The sequence below is a fragment of the Acomys minous genome (assembly GCF_964271855.1).
Source record: "Acomys minous genome assembly, chromosome: 11".
In the NCBI taxonomy this organism is placed as follows: Eukaryota; Metazoa; Chordata; class Mammalia; order Rodentia; family Muridae; genus Acomys; species Acomys minous.
The window spans coordinates 66,151,151-66,169,990 of NC_140492.1; the positions used below are offsets into that span (position 1 = coordinate 66,151,151).

An 18,840-nucleotide genomic window follows, 5' to 3' on the forward strand; every position below is an offset into this window, starting at 1 on the left:
TCCCTAAGTCTGCCATCTAACCCTTCCCATCCCAGAACGCGGTACTCAGGGATAAGGGTTTGGCACATGGCTTTAAACCTGGCTCTACAGCTCATTATTTTCTGATATTGGACAAAACACTTAATATTCCTGGGCCTTCATCCTCTAATGGGGACATGACAGTGACATCTCCTTCATGGGATCACATTCTTCCATAAAGAAGAAATGAATTAACTTCTGAAGTTCCTAAAAGAGCACTGTCATATCATAACTCCCGAGTGAGACCGAGCCCTCCCCTGGTTCTCTTTCATGGCTAGCAACCTCCACTTGGCAATGATTACATCGACAGTTGGTGACACGCCTTTTATTTTTGCTAGAACTTACATTTAAATCAAGTGTTATTGATGGATTTTTAATAGGGATATCTTATTTTCTTAAATAAGCTGCACGTCTCTGGAGCTTTGGTGAACTCTAATTATTGAGCATTTTCTACATGCCAAGAACTTGGCTGAGTGCTCTCTATAAATATTTCATGCATTACTCAGAATCACAGTATTAGGTAGCTCTTGTTTCTATACTGTAGATAAAACAGTACAAGCGAAGGCTTTGGGGAACAGTTTACTCAAGTTTTTTAAAGCTGGTATGTGGTAAAGCTAAGGTAGTTCTAAGGAAGCATTTTTATCTGTTTTTCTGAGTATGTAACATTTACATGTTGTTACAGTTGATACAATTGCTCAGTTTACTTTATTACTGGAGATATTGTTGCACAATATTCAAAGCACATATACTAAGACTTAGCTTTTCACATTTAGTATTTGTTTATTATAGACACGTTGCTTTTCATCATTAACATGTTTTCAGTTTACCTTGGATTCTAACATGCCCTCTCCTACCATTACAATGAAGAGAACGCAATAAACTTTAACTATACTCTGATATAAGCAGACACCTTCGCTTTTGTTTCTGTCTTGTCACTCTCCATGTATTTGTGACAATTCCCAGAATCATGTGTTTAGCCTTACCATTTTATCTCTTTGGATTGTTTTCCATAGTGAACTTTCTAGTGCTGAAAGAAATGCTAGGGAACATCGGTTCCACATCTTTGAATTACCAAGGTGAGAAAACTGGGCTCAGGCGATAGAGGGACCAGATAGTAGTACTTAGCTAATTGGGTGCACAGAAGGGACTGGAGTCAGTTTTTTTTTTTTTAAATTATTTTCCAACATTTACTTGCTTGTTCTGTGTGTGCAGAGGTGCAGGGACTGGGTGTGGAAGACTGTGAGCCACGGTATGATGCTTGTGGGGATGAGAGAAAAACTTGCACTAGTCAGTTCTATTTCCCTATGTAGGTTCTAAGGATTAAATGGTTGTCAGTCTTAGTGGCACGGGCCTTTAACCTGGTGTCATATTGATTGTCAACATGACTCTCCAGGGAAGAAGGAACCACAACTGGAGACTTGCCTCTCATCGTATTGGCCTATGTGCCAACCTGCAGTCAATGTGCCTATGGGTAATTTTCTTGACAGCTAACTGACGTAAGATGGCCTAGCCCGTATTGGTGGTACTTATTATCTCAAGGCAGGGCGGGGGTTAGGGGGGTGGGCTTGGGCTGTCTAAGAAAGGTAGCTGCAAGCCCGGGAGCAAGCCAACAGAAAGCACGTCTCCATCATTTCTGCTTCAGATCCCTGGCCTTGAGTTCTTGCCCTGGCTTCCCTCAGTGATGGACGAACCTGCAAAATGAAATAAGCCTTTCCTCCCCATGTTGCTTTTGGTCACGGTGCTTATCACAGGGACAGAGACGCACCCTAGACGACCAGCGGAGCCATCCCCCGGGCTCCAGAATCAGAGCTCTTCATTCTCACTTCCTATCCTTTTAGCTAAAATACAGGAAGTGTATGCTTTTGATATCCCAATAACACCCATTGCGTCCACTCCCAGCTTTGGGTTAGGGGCCTCAGTTTTCCTTTCACTGTGTGTTTGGATTAGGAAGTTAAGGGGAAGACATAAAGATAGGAAATATTTAAAGATAGGAAATACTTGAGAATGCAAAAGACTGTTCAGTCCTCTACCTTGGAGCCTTTACTCATTACTGCAACCGTATCGCTACACATCCTTCAAGAACCTACTCAGAGAGCACTCTATGATAAGACCAACACAAAGCAGAGAAACTATTATACCAACTTAAATGGGTAACTCAAGATCTCTTAATATAATGCAGACACTTGGTCTCCTATTTCACACTTTTTAATGTGTTCAAGTTTTAATTTATTTTACCAGAAATTATTTTTACCTACATATTACAAAAATAGCATTCTTTATGATTAAGAGTATTCTAAAGGGCTCAGGTTCAAGGATGACCAGCTCAATTATAAAGTATCCACACTCTTCACAGTGTCTAAAATCTGTCCAATCTGACCTGAGCATTCACAGGGCTTTCACCTTTTTCTCTGTGGGTTCATATCACTTGCGTGCTTCTGTCATCCCTGCTGCATTACAACTCCCTTGACTAGTTGTATCCACAGACTCTCACAAAGATCACGTATCTCCAACTTACACTGATGGACTGTGAGGAATAACACTACTGTTCATAATTATTCATAGTTTTGAAGAGGGAAGAAGTAAAAAGCAGAAAGATATAATTTTTTTTCCTCCTGAATTCAGTCATGGTAAAGACTTGAGAATACAGTTAAGCCACAACACAGTTCAAGTTTTTCTTTTCTTTTTTTTTTTTTAACATTCCAAGTTTTATACATAAATATTTAGAGCTACATGGACCCACGATGATCTCCTTTTGCCTCATGTGAAGCTAATAGATTGTGTGAAAACTGTGTCTTGATTTTGACCTGTTAACTCTAAGAACCACTGAAACTTTACTACAAACTCACTGTAGTCTCTATTCGTGGTGGTCTACTCAAAGATGCACACTGGCATTGTGTATTAGGCTACTTCTCCTGAAGCGGATGTGTACTCTGCCCCAGTGGACCTGATGGCAACTCCCATTTCTCACTAGGGAAAAGGGAACAAGGCACTGACTTCAAAAGTCAGCTCTAGGCCCCACTCACCAAAGTATTCGTCAGCAGGTGGGTTTTCCATGTCATACAGCATCTTCTTGGTCAGGTGCTCAAGCTCATCTTCTGGGCGGAATGATGGCGGAACAGAAGGCGGTCCCATAGGCCCAGGGTGTCCACCCTGAAAGAAAGAAAGCACATAGCCACTTAGTCATGATCTATATACATCCACTACGGCAACCGGCTCAACCAGGGAGCATTTGTACGGGGGAGGAAGCATCGCATGTCCATCCGTTTGTAGACTCAGGGTCCGATCTCTGACATTCCACTTTATTCACTTGACTTTTCTAGATGAAGCTATCACACATTAGAATCTACGTTTCCAATAGCGGGAATCTAATATTTCAGTAACTGTTAAGAAGTTGCCATGCTATCGTTTATGCATTAATTATCAAGATGACCACTAACGACTATACAACTCAGAGGAAAGCCTGCAGGCACATCCACAAAGACAGAGCATCTCCAGAGAGTGCACTGTCAGGGGTTAAGGGAAGCTTCCTAGGGAAGAACACAGAGAAAAGAGAAAAAACACATACGACTTCTTACACCAGGTGAAAAAACTCAGATACAACAGAAAGCTCGCAGCCATCATGATTTTCTGTTCTAATTCAACATTTGAGATGGGAAATGAGATGCATTTTCCTGGTTCCTGGGATCTAGAAAGCATGCAGATTTTGTTCCCATCAAGGAAGCTGAGTAACTTTCCTCCCCAGCGCTGTAGGCAGGCAGACATCAGATGGGATTGAGCAGCCAGGAGTGTTCAAGCAGGTAGGTGATACTGAAGAGCTACAGTGCAAGAGGGTGAAACTCGGGCAAGAAAGTATGTGAGGCAATCAAAATCCCAACATGTGCAACGAAAGGAAGGTCGGATGTTAGAGGCAAAGCAGCTTCATGCTGTACACATGAAAGGGAGCCAAGACTTCCCTTCTCTACATTTTTGCCTGTCACTGTCAGTACATCCAGCATCGTCAATCAGGAAATTGTATAGAAGAGACATCGCTTCCTTGTAGTTCTCCGCCACCTCTGGCTGTGACACCCTTTCTTTGGTATCTTCCTCAATGGTCCCTCAGTTTTGGGGAGGAGGAGGGTGGTGTGATACAGATGCCCTATTTAGGGCTGAACATCCTGCAATCTGTTTTCTGCACTTTGACAGTTGTGACTCTATGTTAATTGCCATCTATAGAAAAAAAAAAGTTTCTCTGATGAGGATTGAGAGAAGCACCGATTTAAGGTTATAATAGTCACCAGGAGTTGACTGAATACTATGCCTGTTTATAAGAACAGTAGCAGCAGCAGCAGCAGCAGCAGCAGCAGCAGCAGCAGCAGTAGTAATTATTGTCGTCGTTGTGCCTATGAATTCAGTTTGAGCTGCTCAAAGACCCATTGGTGAAAGATCATCCATTGGAGTGCGGCTGACTTATAGGAGCCACATCCCCAACTCTTCTTTACCAGAAACACCAGCTGCTCGTAGTTCCTTAGGTAGGAGTTAGGGCTTAAGAACCCCTTTGCACACAAGGCTGGAGTGCTCACGAGCTCGATCTTGTGCAGCAGCTACAGTCCTGAGCTAATGAGTGTAGACAGCCTGTCACGTCCAGAAGCCACTGTTTAGCTCTAGTCCTCTCTGACTCTGGGCACTTAGAATCTTTCTTCCCCTGCTTCCGAAATGGTTCCTGTGCCTTGGAGAAGGGAGTGGTATGGTTGCTCTGATTGTGGCGGTACAACCTTCAGCACTGGTTCCCAACCCTCCTAATGCGGCTGCCCTTTTATACAGCTCCTCTTGTTGTGGTGGCCTCCAGCCATAAGGTGATTTTGTTGCTACTGCAGAACTAATTTTGCTAGTGGTACGAATCCTAACGTAAATGTCTGATATCTAGGATATCTGCTATGTGACCCCTGTGAAAGGGTCATTCAACCTTCAGAGGAGTCACAACCGACAGGCTGAGAACCACTGCTCTATAGTCATTTGATCACTACATTTTCACCAAGCTGTGGATTTTGTGTTACCGTTATCTACACTGCACAGAAAAATATTACAGACACCCATGTTTTGTTTAAGCCCCCTGTGCAGACGGCCTTAAATCCAAACAGAAGGCCCTTGTTTACCGCTGTAACATTCCCGCTACTGCTGCTCCCATGGAGACATCTTACTGCCCCAGTCATTACTGGAGTTCACAGAGTTCATAGCTGGGCAAGGCAGGTGTTGACTTCTTTACCTTATATTATGCAAATTATACTTTTGCAACTCATAAAGTGGGACTTCTTTAAAATGACATAATCAATAACTTCAAGTGGTGACTACTAAAGATCTGGACTAAGTTTCTAAATAATTTGTGCCAGGTTGACGATTCCAAGAATAGCAAAATGCCAAGGTTGAGAAGTACCTTTTTGTGAGTCAGGTGTGTGTGTGTGTGTGTGTGTGTGAGGGATGCAACAGCATTGTGTTTAAATATAGAGCAAAGGGGACAGAAAAAGCATTTGGTATGACTACTGCCTTGTGATACCGGAGTACCTGGAGGCTTCTCTACAAGCCAGGAGCCCATGGTTGAAACCAAGGATAACTCAAAGATGAGTGACCAAGACACAACCCAATTTGCAGTTCTGTAAAAAACATCTGAATTTGTTAAAGTTCAAATTCCCCTCACCAAAGCACCTCAGTCACTGTGAGAAGCAGAGTGAGATAACTCCCAACGGAGATTCCACGAGATGGAAGAGTTCCAGAGCACGGCCAAGAAGGGGCTCTCTACTTTCCCAACCATGAAGGGACAAGCAAAGACGACCAAGGGGGCTTTCCACTAGGTGTGCAATAAGAGGAGAGGCAGAGTCCAACTTACGTTAGCAATCTAAACCCAAATTCTACCCATGCACCAACAGAGAAGTGATGGAAAGGCATCAACTGTCACTGCTAATAGCAGCCATGTTTGCTGTTTTATTTCACCGAAGTTACTAAAGAGCACATGATAATCCTGCTTCCAAAGGACATACTTTATTACTGTCTTAGACTATGTATTCAATTTTTTTTCCATAAACAAGAGGGAAGATACTAAACCCATTTTCCAAAAGACTAGGCCAGATAGTTAGATTTTTTTTTCTACCCTTTTTCAAAAAGACTGTCTTCAAAGTACTCTTGTCAGTATTTCACAAATGTTTTTTTAAAGTATCATCCTTTTTATTCTTCAAATATTCCTGCCTATTTTGTTTGCCAAATTTAGAAAGGCTCTTTTCCATTTAAAATCTACTTTTTGATGTTGTCTGACTTATCATGGTGATATGTCCTGATAAACTCATTTGTAAGCTGAAAACATTGTAAGTCAAAGGAGTCTTTGCTATAGCCCGCATATTGGCCATCTTAGCATAACAATGCAGAGTAAGCATTGGCTGTTCGTCACGTGATATGTGGCCCAGTGGGAGCTGTAGCCCAGTGCCACTGAGTAGTACCTTAAGAGAATATCCTTAGCCTGGGAGATAAAACACCCTAGATTTATGTGCTTTCTATAGAATTGATGCCACATTCACAAAACATGAAGCTGAAAAAAAAAATTGCAAGTGGAACCACAGTTAAGCTTGGAACCAAAACCTGCACTATTAATTGCAAATTAATGTCTTATAAGGAAGGACCTACATGATTTCACAGTGTTTCTGAATTTTGTCTGCATGACTCTTCTACCAGCACCCCTCCCCCATGCCGGGTAGAATTCTGAACAGCTGTGGAGTGAATGCTGAGAAGCTGCAATAGTCTTTAGGTAAGAGGTGGATTTTTCACGCTGAGGGAGATAGTCTAGGGCACTGTCTCACTTCAAGTCCTATAAGAAGTATTTTACTTTTCACTCTGATAGGCAGACTATCCCTGTAATCTCTCCTTTTCAATACAGATTAGAGCTCATGATGTCTTAAGGATAACCAACAACTGTGTCCAAATTGTTAATTTTCAAATGAGCAATTCATAGCGCAGTTTAGGGTACCAATGTACAATTTAAAATTTGTGATGGGTTATTAGAATGGGATGATGCCCACCGCTTTCTGCATTCTTCATTCTGAAGAAGTGTCAACAGCTGTTCCTGTGACTGCTCACTTGCATGACTCTGTCTAAGGTGCGTGCTTTCATATAGAAGTAATCTCAGCTGCTTAGATGATGGCTCTGTATGACATGCAAGCACGCTTTATGAGTGAGAAAGCTGCAGAGGTCAAGTGGGTGAGTGAGCAGTTCTGTGGTGGACTACCTCTGAGAAGTAGTAGAACTTGGGCTCCATGGCGAGCCAAGGTGGGTGTGTACGCGCTACAGTGCAATACACCTCAAGGTCCCCTTCTAGCATCTTAAGCCCTTCCGGCTGCATTGTTTGATAGTAATTTAGAATTTATTTACTTACTCTTATATAAGCCAAGATTTTCATGTATGTGAGTAAAGGTTTATTGCTCACTGTGAAACAAACAAAGCCAGCCTATGTTTTTCTGCGGGAAAAGAGGATGTTCTTTTAAATATTCACATTAATCACCAGTATTGTGTCCTTTGAAATGTCTGGATCACTTAGCGAAGGCCCAAGAGCATCACAGGCCACACTGGTAAGTTGTCGAAGGGACAGACTTTAGACAACATCGAACTTTTCTTAAACTACACTTCCTAAGAACTTGCTAAGTGCCAAGAACTGCAAATAACCATGTCAAATTAGTAAAAGCTTCTACCTCTGACAACTTAAGAGTTGTAGAAGAAAAAGCCCCACTGGAGATGATCACGCCCATAGAAAAATGTGTAAATACTAAGATGCAGGTATGATTCCAGTATCCGGGTATGACAGGAAAAGGCTGCTGGGATACAGGAACCGTTGTTCTTGAAGGATAAATTAGGTTTCATAAGACAAAGAAAGGGGGAAAGGGAAGTAGCACAGGAACAGTGTACATAGAACGAAGGGCAAAACTCAGAGGGGAAAAGAGCTGTAATGACGTCAGCAGCCAGTGCCAAGTCTTCATTTTAGGGAATAGAAAATTATCATGAGATTTTCGAGTGGTTCAACCTTTGTTAAAGTTATGCATACAACATTTTTACATTACAAGGTTATTTAAAAATGCACCCAGGACTGGGGGTCTGGCTCAACTTGCGCTGCAACCACTAAGACTTTAATTCCTAGGACCTATGTATTTTTTAAAGTAAGGCTTGTCACTGGGAAGTCAGAGCCAGGCCTACTTGGTGATCTCAAGGCTAGATTAAAAACAAACAAACAAACAAAAAGCAAAACAAGCAAACAAAACAACTACAAAAATACCAAGCTAGAGGCTCAGCCAGAAAAGACATTTGCAACCATGCGACACCCTGAGTTCCACCCCCAAGACCCACATGGTAGAAGGAGAAAAAGGACACTCAAATGTTAGCCCCTGACTTCCACATGCACACCACGACACCTTCCTCCAAATAAATAAATATAGAACAAAATGAAAAAAAAAACCCACTCAGTGCACAGCAAGGTGGCTCAGGCACTAAAGGTACCTGTCCCCGGCACTCACATGGTAGCAGGGCAGAGCCCACTCCCCAAGTTGTCCTCTAAGGCTTTGGCTATGCAACTGAAATAATAATAAAGGCAAAATCAAGGTGGATGACTGTTGAGTAATGACACCCAGGGTTGTGCTCAGGCCTCTACAGCCAAGCACACATGAGTGCATGTGTGTGCAAGTGCACAAGCATGCATGTACTTAAGCACGCACGAACATATGCACACAGGTATGCATGTAAGCAATAAAAATTTATCCAGGCATGAGGGTATTTCTGGGCAACTAGTAACTAATATGACTTAAAATGTCTTTGATATTTACTTAGTGTGGCTAACTACTGATTTCCTTCTTATCTCTAGGCACACAGGCACCATTGCTAACTCCAAGTTAGAAGTTGCCATGCAAAGAACATGAAAGTGAGGACTTAGTTCTTAGTTACTGGACAAAGAGGAGGCCTCAACCCCATAGGTGAGCTGCTTCACACTATTACAATTTTGAAAATAAAAATTGATACCTTCAAAGACCAATGCTGAATGAAAGTCATTGGGAACTGAGTGGTGCTATTATATATTTATGCATTTGTGTATTTTCATATATATATACACACACACATATACACATATAGAAGATATATGTTATATACTCTCTCTCTCTCTCTCTCTCTATATATATATATATATATATATCTCATATATATATATGAGATATAGGACTCAACTATCTACAGATTCTGGTCTGCACTGTTAAATTGTTGCCAAGGTAACTGCCATTAGAAAAGACACATTATGATGCCAAATGTACAGTCATATGCAAGTCTATGTTTTTGGAAAGTATTATGGGTAGTCTTGTGCAATGCAAATGGACAAAATCCGTGTAAACAAGGAAAATTTGGATCAGGTAGAGTTGTTGGCCAAATTCTGCCAAGACAGGGTAAGCAAGTCCTCAATAGTTCCTGCCTCATAAATATGTCTGTCAGATGCACTGGGCTAGAAGGCTGAAAACGATGCTCCAATGATACAGAGAGGTTTGGGTGACTGCTCAGCTAGCAAACTGTATCTGCCATCTTCTCATTTGGGAAATTACTAACTTGCACTACCAGTATACTCAGATAATCAATTTTATTCCTTCTCCAGTCTCTGATGGGGTTGAAGACCAGACATTTTAGTTTTGTAATTAAGCTTAGTTGTTTAGGGGGTTAAGATTTTTTAGGTCTAGATAGATGTTTCCAGTTGACCATGAGGAGATATGATAGATACTGATTTACATTCAGAATTTTAGATGCACCAAGATAGGAAAGATGTTTTCCTCAAGGCTGCCAAATACAAATAGCCGAATCATTATGAATATAACATCTACATGATTCCTGATTGTTTCATGGATCTTTTTGCTGTAGGTAGTTTATTGTATATGTGTGAACTAATATAAATATAAATGTAAAAAATAAAATAAAAATAAAGCACACAACAACTTTCACCCAGCACAGTCACCAAACATTTCATTATGCTTATAGCACTTTGTACAGTCTTATACAGGACATGAGTATATTATTACATGGCTACATCTGACTATTTTTAAATTTTTTTTTTTGTCTTTAATGTGACTGAAGACGTTTACTGAACTATTTTCATTTCCTGGGTATTGTTTTTTTCATGAATACAGTATTCTCAAAGATTCCTTGAATCTACTCCACCGTGTGATTCTGACCATAATATAGCATGTGCCATTGTCCACCTTGAGAGTGAAATCACACATCTCTATATTTAGAGCTATTTTGGTAGTCTTTAAAAATAGATGCACACTGAGTCAGTGGAAACCTCGTTAATAAGAGGTTTCCATCAGAAGAGGACGCAAACCACTTGTCAGCACCCTTTGAAGCATCCAGCGCTTTCTTCAGTGTTCTGAGTCTGAGTAAGCAGCGGGCAGCTTGCAGGTCTTCTGCAGCCTACTGAACTTTCACTACACTTGGGTTACGAAATCAAGAACCTATGAAGGCTAACCATGACCTTTCCCTGGGTAGAAAAGGAAAGTTTCAACTAACACCCATTTGGGAGTCGGGTGGGTTGGCGGAGTTTGCTATGTAACCAAACTGGCCTGAACCTTTCTATGCAGTCCAAACTGACCTTAAAGCCACTGTCCTCCTGCCTTAGCCTCACGAGTGGTAGATTATGGGTATGAGGAACCACAGCCCCAGTATCCTTTCTGAAGAAAGAAGATGTATGATCAAGAGCCTTTACTAAGATGCAGAGTGGAGGGTCCCAGGCCAATACCCACTCCCTTCAATGAAGCCTCCTTCCAGCATTGTAGCTCAGTGTTTGAAGGACCAGTATTATGAAGTGATCACTCAATAACCATCATTGCATCAGCTTTTCCAGGTACTGACGATGACCTTGCTTTTGGGTCCTTTTCCTCCTGTGTCCTTACCTGCTGTTGACTTCTTACCTACAAAGTACTACACACTTGAACTTACTGAGTCTGAATCTTAGCAGAACAGCACCATCCAGGCAAATACAACTGCATGAAAAAGCAGCCAAAATATACTGGAAGATTCCCTGATAATGAATGCTCTATCATTTTCGGTAGCAAAGATGCTCATTTTTCTTGTCCATTTGTAATGATGTACAAGAGGTTCCTTCTCTTAGAAGGAAAATGACTTCAATTATGTGTTCTTGTAAAAAGAAACATTGAAATTATCTTCTTTTCAAAAGGTAGAATTAGCCCCATTTTAGAGCTGAAAGCTTGCCAGGAAAAAAAAAATATGTATATTTCTGATAGGCACGCCCCTCCCCACCTGCCAGCATTTAGCTGTGTCAGGTTTGCACTTTACAATTTCCTGTGGCTGCTTCCACTTCTAGACTCTTAGTTAAGGTCTCACTCTCCTTTTGATGTCTCACTGTGTAAAGGGATGAAGGACCCTTTCTGGCCAAGGGTGAAAGGCATGCTGGGCTATGAGTTGTGTTTCAGGTTATAGCAACTGACCCCCATTGATGGGTGATGGAGAAGACATGGGATAGGAGAGGGAAGTCTGCTTGGCACTGCCAGAGAGGACACGCAACCTCTACTACGTCATTTTTTTGTCCTCGTGTTATGTGTTGCTGTCTCTAAAACCGCAGTTCTTAAGTTAAAGCTGCAGTCGCTGGAGAGGACTGATGAGTCTATATTTCAGAAAGGGGGGGGGGTATATCGAACAGCAACCTGTAGTCATAGCACACCAAGGTTTTATGATGGTCTAACAAGCCGAAGTGGCTCCCACCTCCCGTAGTTCCCACTTTTAGTCTCCCATGTCAGAGGCAGTGGCTTCAAGAGTGCCTATGCTTGCTGACTTTGAGTTATCTTTATATCTTTGAATCCCTAGGATTCTGCTTTTCCATTATGGAATGTCTCATCTGTGCACTGAAGGGTAATTTATATAATTCATACAAAGAAGCCCTGTATCACTAAGCATTGCTGTTAGAGTTGGTAGAGAGGACCGTAGAGCTAAGTGGTGATTTTCTTCTTACTACCTTTCCACCTTTTCTTTCTTTCTTTCTTTTTTAATTTTTTAATTTTTAATGTTATTGTTTTTCAAGACTGAGTTTCACTGTGTAGCCTTGGCTGTCCTGGACTCACTTTGTAGACCAGGATGACCCCGAACTCACAGATACCAGCTTGCCTCTGCCTCCAGAGTGCTGGGATTGCAGACAGACCTGAGCCACCACGCCTGGCTGACCACCTTTCGTCAGTGTGGTATCCCTGATCTTCACACATTGTTTTATCAATTTACATAACAACTATGAGTAGCAATCTGCCTCCACAAACTGACAGTGGTAAATGCATGCTTTGTGGATCCTCTAAACTGCTGACCTTCCTGTACAGTACCTTTGACACTGACACATAAAATAGTGACATAAGTAAGGGTCATGACAGATGGAGAAGAGAGTAACTTTCTTCTCCCTTTCCTGCCTATATGAATCCCTGGCACATAGCAATCACCCTACAGCTCCAGTTCTTATCCCACGGTGACTCCTTAGGAGAAAGCAAGCTAACCCTGGGAATGAGAGGAGCCTACTCAATTTGCTCTACAGGAGACTAACAGAACTGATCTGTATAATAGTGTGATGGCTAAAATCTACATGTTCTATAACCTAACAGTTAGGCTTTACACATGCTATGCAAAGAGAACTGCCATTAATAAAGGAAGAAAAAAAATGCAAGAGGGATAATGCAGAAATCTGATGAGCGAAATAAACTGCTTGTGGTTGAATTTTCCAGTCAAATCATATCTTTGCTATGCCCCACATAGGTGAGAGTGGCTTCCTAAGGGAACTGGTTTCATCTTAATTTGATGGCCTGGAAAAATGCAGCAGCTATTTGCCCCTTTGTTGGGAAGCAAGGTGTGAAGACATGTGCTGTTGCATGGTGGTGGGGGTGGAGGGGTTTCTGGATTAGAAGGCATACCCCTTGATTGATTGATTGATTGACTGATTGATTGATTGACTGACCGACTGAGACAGGGTCTCATATATCTAGGCTGGCATTATCCTTGCCATGCAGTGAGGCTGGCATTACCTCTCCCTCCTTGAGTGTTGGGATTACAAGTGTGTGTCACCATGCGTGGCTAAGAAATTATGCTTTTTAATAAACAGACACCATAGTGTGTTCTCTTACTTGCCCTGTAGCATTGACCTTGTTTCTAACTTGCTGTCTGTTCAAAATGAGGTTTCCCCATTCACTTGTTCTTAAGTACTTTTAGCCTGCCCATGTTTCTTGCTACCATAATTTTCAGAGTTTTTTAAAACAGACTATGAACACAAAAAATAAAAAGCAGATACTAGAAGAAGTTCAGCAAAGTGTCCACGGGGTTTACAGCAGGATGGGTTATTTGTAGTTTGTTTAAAAATAATTTTAAAGTGTCTACATAGAATATAATAAAGTAAACAACAAATATACTTTTTAAAGCATGAGGTTCCAGTCTCTTCTTTATTTCTTTCAGTATGAAACCAGGAGAGCAGGAGGAATCGGAGTGTAGACAGGTTGGAAAAACAAAAGGACTGAGCTTCTCTGTCTTTTATGTACAGAAACACGTTCCCACTGCACAAGCTGTTTCCAGCTAGTGGAATTGACAGATGCCTGAACGTGACACAAGACACTCAAATAACATGCAAATCCGTTTTCAGTTTTAATATGCAAATATGGTGCTTGGCACATCACTTTCCATGGCTGAGGTAAATTTCTGTTTTTGAGTTTTTCGTGGGAAATGCAAACCAGCAAACAAATGGTTAACCCCCCACCCCCAGCACCTTTCACCTAACACAAGGTGGTTTTCATTTGAGTCAGAGGGGTGTCTTGCTCAGCAACCCAAGGCACCTGGGAAGCAAAGAGAGGGTGGGCCAGTGCTTTGTGATGTGAAAATGCCACCCTCTACAAACAAGTTTACCCTCCCATAGATGATCATACCAGATACCTGAGAGTGCAGGGATGAAAGCAAGGGGCTTAGTGAATAAGAAGAAAAAAAAATTTTTTTTTGTTTGACCAGTGAGTAGCAAATCAAAGAAGCCCAGCCTGATGGGAAGACAAACATCTGGATGGAGACAAAAGGAGGAACCAGCGAAAAGTCCTTGTTTCTAGGGTATCAGGGCAGTAAGGAAACTGCAAACGCTTAATTAAATCTGCATTAAATTAGTGACTTAAATCCGCACCAATATCAGTGACTAAAGCGGTATTAAGGCAATCATCATAGTGCCTGTTATATGTCCAGTTCAACAATTCAGAATTCAGTCAGGAAATCAAGGCATATGAGGGAAAGACGAGAGAACAAAGTGAAAGGCCAGTTACAATCCCGTGAGGCTAAGGTGCTTCATGGCTGCGCTCTTGACTCTCTTCTCTTGTGCTTTAATTCCACATCCACAAATCAACAGTTGGTACCCAGGACAAGACACATATTTTATCCAGTATGTATTGGGGGTTTATAATATAAATGTGTGTTAACAACTTATCTCGTGAGTTAAGATGGCCCACATAAGCCACTGTATCTGGTGGTAGATTAGAATTTACTGTCACTCTCGGGCATTTTGAGTCCGTGTGAACGGTATGCAAAAAACACCACTGGACAATATGGATTCAAGAGTACAGAAATGTCCTTGTTGCGGAAACAGGACAAGACGATCAGAGGCTTGAATTAGGACTTGGAGTGATAGAATTCAGGGGAAAGAAACCACTCTGAGATTAAGTTTCCCTTGGATTCCTTCACTTTTCCTCAGTCCGTAAGCAACCTGGGACAACGCGGACAAACACCAGAGTTTCACCATCACAGGATGAGCCTGGGGTTTCCCTTTCTGGTCCATTCTCTTCCCCACCCCCACCTTTTCTTTATTCACTACGAAGAAATAAATCAAATCAGCGGTTTGTTAACTGACTATGGAGAGTGATTTAGATAAAACCACACCCACAAGTGCCAGAGCCCTCAGTTAACCATGAGCCTTCTGATCTGAGCTCAGTGTTTTTCCACTGATGTACAGCTATCTTTATATATTCATTTAGAAATATGAAACTTACATGATCTATCATAAAGGTTAATCAAGACAGTCAACCTCACTGATTAAAGCATGATGCTAATTATACCAGAGGCTGGAGACTAATGTGGCCCTTTTTTACTTTCAGAAACACTGATTGTGGTGTAATGGAGAAAGTGTAGGCCTTGGGGCAGAGAAATGTGAAATCACACCATTTACTCTGTACATTTCATAAGTTGGTTTTGTTTTTTAAAATCATCATCATCATCATTATTTTTATTATTATTATTTTGTTAAACTTACCATTAGCTTCTCCGAATATAAACGTGACGAGGGGACAGGCAGAGAAGGGGGAAACAGACACCCCATTTCAGAGCTGTCATGAGTAGTGCGCACATGATACATACCATGCGCTAGTATTTGCCAGTGGCTCATGATTATTTCTGTTAGATGTTCATACCACCTGTCAAGTCTGAGCCATGGATGTCTCTCAAATGTGGCGGGAAGATGGAAGGCAGAACATGAGCGACTTAGTGTCACTCATCAACACTGCCTCAGGGAGAAGGAAGACCATGAGCTGATGCTGAACAGCAAGGGGCATTGCCACGCCTGATCAATCAGCCATATAACACAACCCCTTGTTCAAAGGGATGTTTCCACGAGTTCTGAGAGCCAGGCAGGCATTAGCACTTCATTTATGTCCTGACTTATAACTTTGAAAACTGAAAGTAATTAGGGTGCACTATTTAGGAGGGACTAGATAATGCTTGAAATACTTCAATTAAATAGTTCACTTAATCACCAAACAATTTTGATAGGCAGTCGCAGTGACTTGCCAACCGGGGGGAACTGAGGCGCGAGTAATTTTGTAGTAAGTGAGGAAGCTGGACTTTAACTCAGGCTTGGCCATCATAGAAACTGAAGCTTACCACAAGGGTGCCTTTCCTCTCAGAGAGCTACATTTTTGCCACAGTAGAGTTTTTATTTTATTTATTTTTTTATATTTTATTAATTTATTCCTGTTACATCTCAGTGGTTATCCCATCCCTTGTATCCTCCCATTCCTCCTTCCCTCCCATTTTCTCCTTATTCCCCTCCCCTATGACTGTGACTGAGGGGGCCCTCCTCCCCCTGTACATGCTCATACGGTATCAAGTCTCTTCTTGGTAGCCTGCTATCCTTCCTCTGAGTGCCACCAGGCCTCCCCATCCAGGGGATGTGGTCAAATATGGGGCACCAGAGTTTGTGTGAAAGTCAGACCCCACTCTCCACTCAACTGTGGAGAATGTCCTGTCCATTGGCTAGATCTGGCAGTAGAGTTTTTATAAACCTTCCCTCTTAAGGGATTTACTTATTATATTACAAAGTCTCATCAATGGAAACTTTCTTCAGAGAAAACACTATGTTTTCTGCACAAAGATGACAGCCGAGCGATAGAAGGCATCTATGCAGGTTTGATACAGAAGGGTAAGCATCCAACGCTGAGAACCGTGCTCACTTTTAACGTCTTCATTCACAATTGAGCACAGCCAACCTGCTCTTCAAAGGCTGATACAAGGGTCAAAGCTAAACCTTGGGATAGAAGGGAAAAAAAAACCATAAAAAAGTCTTTTACATTAAAATATCAAGTTCAGGGTCATCTCCTAATGACCAGTGGGATAAGATTTCCTGCCGGGTTCTGGCCTAATAATGGAGAAAATGTTATGGCAATACCCTACTCTCCCTGAGAACCAGCGCTCCATAAAGTTGAGGAGGCAACTGTACATTTGCCACACTCTGTGGCTTTGCAGAAACAAAATCCCCTGGAGATCATTTGGTGGCTAATGAGCCCTTTGATTTGTGTGTGTGTGTGTGTGTGTGTGTGTGTGTGTGTGTGTGTGTGTGTGTGTGTATGTGTGTGTGTGTGTGTGTGTGTGTGAGAGAGAGAGAGAGAGAGAGAGAGAGAGAGAGAGAGAGAGAAGGAGGGAGACAGACACTGAGGAGGAAGGCTGTGCTGTTCAAGGCTATCTAAAAATGGAGGGTGAAACTGAGGAGAAAAATTTAGATCAGAAAGCAGGTCCAACTGAAAACTGGTTTATTCCTCTTTCTGCCCGAGAAGGCCCTCTCAGAATGGTGGCACACTCTAGCTGCTCTGTAAAGGGTGCCCATTCCTGTCAAAAAATCTTGGGAGCCCTAATCTACATTGATGCATTATGTGGGATCCCAAGATGGAAGCTGCTATAAAGTGAAGCTCATTGCTGTTATTCTTGGCGAGTGCACACAGACCGGCAACAGCTGGCACAGACAGATGCGGTCTACAGCAAGTTCCGCATCTGGCTGTGCTGCTGCCACTCCTGTACAGCGCTCTTTCTCTGACCAACAAGGGGCGTTCCTCCTCAGCTCATGTACCCCATGGGTTGGATGTGGTCAAGGTGGCGCTAAAGCCCAAGCGAGTGAGCTCCAAGGCTTCTCTCTCCATCTGTTTCCATTGCTATTTCCCAATGATTTTGACTTTCTAAGAAAAACACTACTGGTTTATGGAAAGATTTTCTTTATTTGGGGGGTGGGGCGTGCATTAAGAATGCCAGGGAGTTGCAATAGTAATATTTATAAAATTGCTACTTTGTATACAAATTCTTCTTTTAATCTTTGAAATAAGTTAGCGAAGGAGTTATTTTTGAGGTTTTATTTATATTTCCTTTTGTGGCTTTAAAAAAGTATGTTCTAAGTAAGCATGCAAATAGGCTTCATTACAGCATCGTCATACATACATAACACTATAGTTTACCTTCATTGGCTCCTTCCCTCCAGTGGGTTCCCTTTCTTCCTCTTCTTTCCTTTCTCAATTTCTTTATTTGTTATTTCTTTATTGTGTGTGCATATGTGAGTGCAGGTGCCTGTGGAGACCAGAGATGCCAGGTCTCCCTAGAGCAATGGTTCTCAGTCTGTGGGTCGTGACCCCTTTGGTGATCACATACCAAATATCCTGAATATCAGTTATTGACAGATTCGTTAGAGTAGCAAAATCAGGGTTATGAAGTACAGAAGGGACTGTACTAAAGGGTCGCAGCATCAGGAAGGTTGAGAACCACAGGCTCTGGAGCTTGAGTTATGGGTAGTTGTGAGCTGCCATGTGGGGTGCTGGCAACTCAGGCTCTCTAGAAAAGCAGTGCGTACTCTCAAGTGTGGAGCCATCTTTCTAGCCCTTTATAATATTATCGTTGCTGTCTTGTCCTTAGGCTTTTGACTCCATGTGTTTCTTTTCCCATGAGAAGTGCTCTGGTACCTCACTTCACAAATGAGGAGGAACTAGGAAACGGTGAGCTGGGATAAAGAGGGGTAGGATTTCTAATGAATCACACGGATTCTAGAAACTTCCTCACTCCTAGAGACTGAGAAGGCAATCCAGGGTATTAGCATAATCAGAACGAAATGTGTATGCTGTAACTTGAGTCCTGTGAATACAAGCGTAGTGTCACGTCATCATCCTGAACAGCACGGAGCACCTCACGGTGACTGGCTCCATCATTCTGCCCTGAGTGGTAAGCCGAAACCGCGTTACCTATGGCTCTATTGTTTGTCTGATTTACAGATGTTGTGCAGTCCCTGACCCAGGTCTCTTGGCGTTCCCTTCCCACTACAGAGCGTGCGTCACTTTGAGTCTTCAGCTTCCAGTACTTTTTGACAACCCACAGGGGCTCTTGAGAAGAGTAGGAAACATGAGGTGTGTGTTGCACAGTGGTGCAACTTGGCACGGCTATAATTACAGCGAGATGCCTGTAGATAACGAGATTATTATAAGAGTATTAACCAAGTGCCTAGCAGATGTTTTGCTAAAAAGACTAATA

General features: G+C 42.1%; 1 protein-coding gene across 15 annotated transcripts in view; it reads right to left on the minus strand.

Moving 5' to 3' along the window:
- Positions 1 to 18,840, minus strand: part of LPP (LIM domain containing preferred translocation partner in lipoma) — a 604,427-nt gene that overhangs the window by 150,389 nt on the left and 435,198 nt on the right. For all 15 annotated transcript variants that reach the window (XM_084802403.1, XM_084802406.1, XM_084802400.1 and 12 more), the window contains one exon: positions 3,042 to 3,168. In XM_084802403.1, the coding sequence (XP_084658529.1) occupies positions 3,042 to 3,168 (127 nt within the window). The remainder of the gene's footprint in view (positions 1 to 3,041; positions 3,169 to 18,840) is intronic.